At 45.4% G+C, this 5105-nt stretch overlaps 1 protein-coding gene across 2 annotated transcripts; it reads right to left on the minus strand.

The window, feature by feature from the left end:
* Positions 1-2168: 2168 nt before the first annotated feature.
* On the minus strand, positions 2169-4532 carry LOC123166922 (glutamate dehydrogenase 1, mitochondrial-like). Of its 2 annotated transcripts, XM_044584744.1 has the most exons (4): positions 4155-4532; positions 2773-3023; positions 2541-2616; positions 2169-2443 (listed from the first exon to the last, which is right to left on the minus strand). In XM_044584744.1, exons 1-4 carry the CDS (start codon positions 4155-4157, stop codon positions 2264-2266), a joined length of 510 nt encoding a protein of 169 aa, XP_044440679.1. In that variant the 5' UTR covers positions 4158-4532; the 3' UTR covers positions 2169-2263. The 2 variants fall into 2 exon arrangements, with proteins under 2 accessions (XP_044440679.1, XP_044440678.1); XM_044584743.1 differs by lacking the exon at positions 4155-4532 and having other exon boundaries at positions 2773-3140.
* Between the last annotated feature and the right edge of the window lie 573 nt (positions 4533-5105).

Here is a 5105-nt window from a genome sequence, read left to right on the forward strand (position 1 = left end):
TCAATCTTCTAATGCTAGAATACTATGTTTTTACTCTGTTTTTTTCCTGGCTGAATTCACCAGATTTTATTTTACTTTTGTCTGCGGTTTAATCACTTTATCAGTTGTTTTAGGGTGATTGGCGAGTTACAACTCGTAATTTCGTGTAACTCCACCTTCAATTTTTCCTGACCGTCAGATTTGAGAAATCAGTAAAATAATTATTTTTTGGTCAAAAGGGTAGAATAGGAAAGTTCCTCCAATCCGTTCCGCGGGAGAATTAGCTCACCCGTGCCCGTCCCCCACGCAGATCGTTCTGTTTCTGGTCGCATAGCCGCCGCCGCCGCCCTTTCCGCCGTTCCGATCGAGCGATCCCGCCGCGGCACCGCTCCAGGCAAGCACCAGCAGTCGCCTACCTGGTGTCGCTCCTGCCACGAGGGTTCCGGCTCAACGCTAGGAACTGCTAACCGTCCGCTGCGGCGCGCCGAGCCCACCGAAGTCTTCCCTGCCCCGCCGCCCACTGCAGCGCCTCCCTTCCGTCAAGCAGCCGGCGAGGCGAGCACTCCGTCAACAGGTACCTTTCCCTCCCCTACCCCCCCCCCCCCCCCCCCCCCCCCCCCCCCGCCCCGCGTTGCTTGTCAGGTCGTCGCCGGCTGTCAGAGGAAATTTGGGTGCTCCTGCAGTGTCAATTCAGCCTAGACTCTTTGCACAATTAGAGATCAGATAACGGTCAGTTATCGTCCTTCTTGGATGATTTCTTTCTCTTCTTCCCGGTGCAAGGCTCTTTTCCTTTCAGGTTTTGAGAAAATGTTTGCAGCTGGCCCATAAGATGCTCATTTCTATGCGCTGGGATTGCAATGCAATGGTCAGTGGGAGGGGGAAAAATACATTAAGAGAACCATGAAGAGAGTATCAACAACATTTTTGTCTATAGCTTATCAACTATGTATTCAACATTTGGAAAATTACGAGTACACAAGTATCTCAAACAACCTTGTGTAGAAAACAACAATTCCAGGAAGCCAATATTCTTTACTTCTCTTTCAGGCATTTGTAAAGATATTGTTTGCTCAAATACCTGTGAGGATAACATCGTCCATCCTAATGGATTTACGACTAGCATGTTGTGCATAGAACTCAACATCCTTAGCCAGTTGCTGTGCACATTGCGAAGAATATGTTAATTACACTACCCATAGAGTTTCCAAATATGCAAATCTAACAAGATTCAGAACCATTCTTATTCTGCTGAGGGCAAATAAGCAGTTCAGTACAGATAGTACAGCAGAACGCTATAGTTTCAGAGATGTTGCTCTGAAAATACACGTCCTTATGTTCTGATACATCTCCTTTACTGTCGCCGTGCAACCAGTGGTTCCCACAACATCCCCATCCCGAGCTGGAAATGTGGTCAGCTATTGCTTTCTAGCTGATACAGTGTGCCACTTAAAAGGATGAGATTCTTGAGTTTGTGGACGGGTTTGGGTGATCTTCAGTGCAACTTGATGTCTTATTTCTCACGTGTATTCTACAACCCACCAAGGTCCGGGAGTCACGTTGGCTAAACATTACCTAAATGCATTAAATAGTGCTTTGCTTTATTCAAGAGCACATTCCCAATTGAACTAAATATCTTGAATTGTGTTAGAGGAGCATGCAAATCAGATATAAGGATAGTATCTATAGCAGAGATTGTTTGTTAGAGTTTGGTGTATTCTCATCATGAATATTTTGTCTATGCAGAGCTTGTTGTAAGAGAAAAAACCATCAGTATCAGCATGAAATTCGAGATACACAACTCCTAGTATGGCGGCATCCACATCGCTCCCACGATTACTGCTTTTGAAGTTTGTGTATGATATAAAAATTAATGGATGTGCTATGATCTTGTGCAGAAGAGTCAGATCAGTCATAATGTGGCCAAGTTCAAATTTGTTTCCCTAAACCTACTTCTGTGTTGGGCCATGCAATTGCCAATATATAAGATGCAGGTCTGAACACTTGTACTGCTCATATCCTGGTCAACAGTTATGATGTTGAGTTATGGTCATTCTTTTTGGCACGCGAACATGACAGAGAGGACTAAAATAGGGGACATACTTCTTCTGTTCCATATTTGTCGACAATGATTATGGCTGAGGCATGATAATGCACATGTAGCAATGCGTGCAAAGCGGGCAAGAAATTCATATGAAGTAGGCATTCTTCCAAATTGAGCCAATTCTGGTTTTCGAAGATATACTTTACATAACTACTGTCCATTTTCTACAGTGCCATACATTGCCTAAATATTCAGAACTATGTTTGAGGCGTGGGTCATGTATGTCTTGAGCTCCCGATTCACCTTCTCCTCGTCCCACATGAACCCCTGGATGTTCTGCACCCACTCGAAGCAGCTCACCATCACTCCGCCGGAGTTGGCCATGATGTCCGGTAGGATCAGCACGCCCTTCTTTGCTAGAATCTGCACCACGAACATGAACATTTCTCTGCTGTCAGTCAATGTGTGAATGTGTCAACAAATGCAGCTTAGTTTTGTGGAAAAATGTTGGTGTTCTTGCCTCGTCGACCTCGGTGTCTGTTGGGTGGTTAACAGCCTCGATGATGTACTTTGCTTTGATGGCATCAGCATTGTCCCTAGTAGAAGAAGAAAATCAAACGGACTTTTTATTAACAAAAATGTATTCAGATACACAAAAAATAACAGCCAGGAGGATACTTTAACTGAGCTTCTGAGCAGTAATCTGATAAAGATTGGATGAAGTGAGATGGGACGAGGAAATAGAAGATTACTTGTTTATGACTCCTCCCAGAGCTGCCGGGATGAGCACGTCACACTCTTCCGTGAGCAGCGAGGTCGGGTCGACGGCGTCGCCTCCGTCAAAGCCCTTGATCCCGCGGTTCTCTGCCGAGTGCTTCTTCAGCTTGGCTATGTCAATGCCATTGGAGTTCTTGACAGCCCCTGTGACATCTCTGATGGAGACCACCTTGCCACCAGCTTTAGTGATCAATTGGGCAGCCCAAGAGCCAATATTGCCAAATACCTGAAAAAGGCAAGAAGATAATAATTGCTCATCTGTGCAAATGTAGATGAAGAAACATAGTTTTGGCCTTGCTCCACAATGTATGGCGCCATTGTACACAACGATTATTACTAGCATTGTGTAGGCATGCTTGTATATATTTGGCAGAATATATTACTTGTGGGTGCTCATTGTGTGCTCCTTTCCTCTTTAATTTCAGCGCGTGAGGTGGGAGATTAGAAAGATACTGACATATCAAGCACAGAACTTTGCAATTGCCACTGATGGTGTCTCCATTGTAAGCCTAAGCTTTGACAAGATGCTTGTCTCTAAATTATAAATGGGAAACATCTTAGCTTTGCGTGAAAATTAAAGAGATTGGCAAAATTTTCTCTGGCATTTTAAATGCGCAAAAGACCAAAGAAAAAGCAAATAATCTTAGTGAGTTCAGATAAAACAGAGAATTACCTTAAGAAGAGTTCAATTGCGATATCGTGATATTACACTAAAATTAAAAGCTGGATGGTCAGTCTAGTGGCAGAACAACAGCCATCTTTTGGCAAATAAAACATCTGCTTACAAATTTTAAGTTTTCGGAAGCAGCCATGGATTTCACCTGGAAAAGAACATCGAAGAGAAAAAACAACGTCCTACAACTGCTCCATCAGACACGAATAGGCAGAATAAAGGGATATGTTGTATGTTCTTCCCTACGGCTAAATAATTGCTGAAAATTGTCACTTTCCTAAACCAGAAGGGTTGCAGTAGCAAATTTCTACTTAGTAGTGAGCAAGTGTAGATGATTTTGGTCCTTCTGTCTTCTATCAATCCTTATCCAAGATGGCAAATTATGGCACAAACGATGTATAACTTATTAATATGATTCCTGCGCTTTGTACGTGACGAACAATAACACTGCAAATATCATTCTACAAGAAATTCGATTCCTCTCCAGGGTAACTGCATAGCTCCCCATGTGCATCAATCGACAAAGCACAAATCTATCACGTATCTACGCCGCTAGGCCATCGCACATCCAACCACTTCCTCGCTTGGAACCACCGAATTGAACTGCCCAATCAAATCAATACATGTCGGGATCAACATAGGGGATGAAGGGGGCGGGAGGGGGGAGCAAGAGACCGTACGTACCATGTCGGGCAGGATGACATGCAGTCCGGCGGGGCCGTTGTCAACCTGGGCGATCTCGACCAGCAGCGGCGACTGCAGTGTTGGTAAGGTCGACGACTAGATGCAGGAGTTGGGGACGACCTCCTCCGGGCACGGCTGCTCCCCCTCCTTGGCGGCATGGGCGGACAAGACCTCTTCTGGGTGAGGCCGACGTCAGCGACGGGAGTCCGGTGACGCCGCTGAAGATGCCGCCGCCACGACCACCCGCCTCCTCCGCTGAAGATGCCGCCGCCGCTGCTGAACATGGACGCCGATCTAGTCGATGACTCAGCGAGGAGCGGGGAGGAGAAGGCGCAGGAGAAGCGGCTGGAGGAGGAGGAGGGGGGGGGGGGGGGGAGCGTGCGGGGCGCGGAGAGGGGATCGACAGAAGAAGCGTGCGTGGCTAGGTTTCTTTTCCTTTTCTCCCAGCGCGATCTACCCTTTTGGAAAATGATTAGCCCCACCATAATCTTGTAACGGTCCCATAGTTATTTGTGATTTCATGTAATTTTACTCTCGTAACTCCTCGTAACTCCTATTTCTCCACCGTTTGATCGTAGTGAATGGACGGCCCCTAAATTCGCCACTGTAACAGTTGTATTTATATATACCACTAATCAGTGGATGAGTGATGAAAAGAAATCTGGTAATGGTGTGGAACTGCAAGCCCAGGATGAGGACGGCCTTGAGATGATAACACTCTTTATTTCAATCTAGATGCTACAATACCAGAATTTTTTGCCGACTGAATTCACTACATTGATTTTATTTTTGTATGCTTTTAATCAAATTTCCCAACTAATTAGCGTACCTCTAATCAGTTGATGGGCGATGAAAAGAGATCTGCTAGTGATGCTGAACTGCATGTCCCTAGTTAAGGTGAACAAGAATGCAAGAAGGCTAAGATTATCAGTAAGCTTTGAGTGCGAGGGA

This window comes from Triticum aestivum, chromosome 7D, assembly GCF_018294505.1.
Source record: "Triticum aestivum cultivar Chinese Spring chromosome 7D, IWGSC CS RefSeq v2.1, whole genome shotgun sequence".
Taxonomy (NCBI): domain Eukaryota; kingdom Viridiplantae; phylum Streptophyta; class Magnoliopsida; order Poales; family Poaceae; genus Triticum; species Triticum aestivum.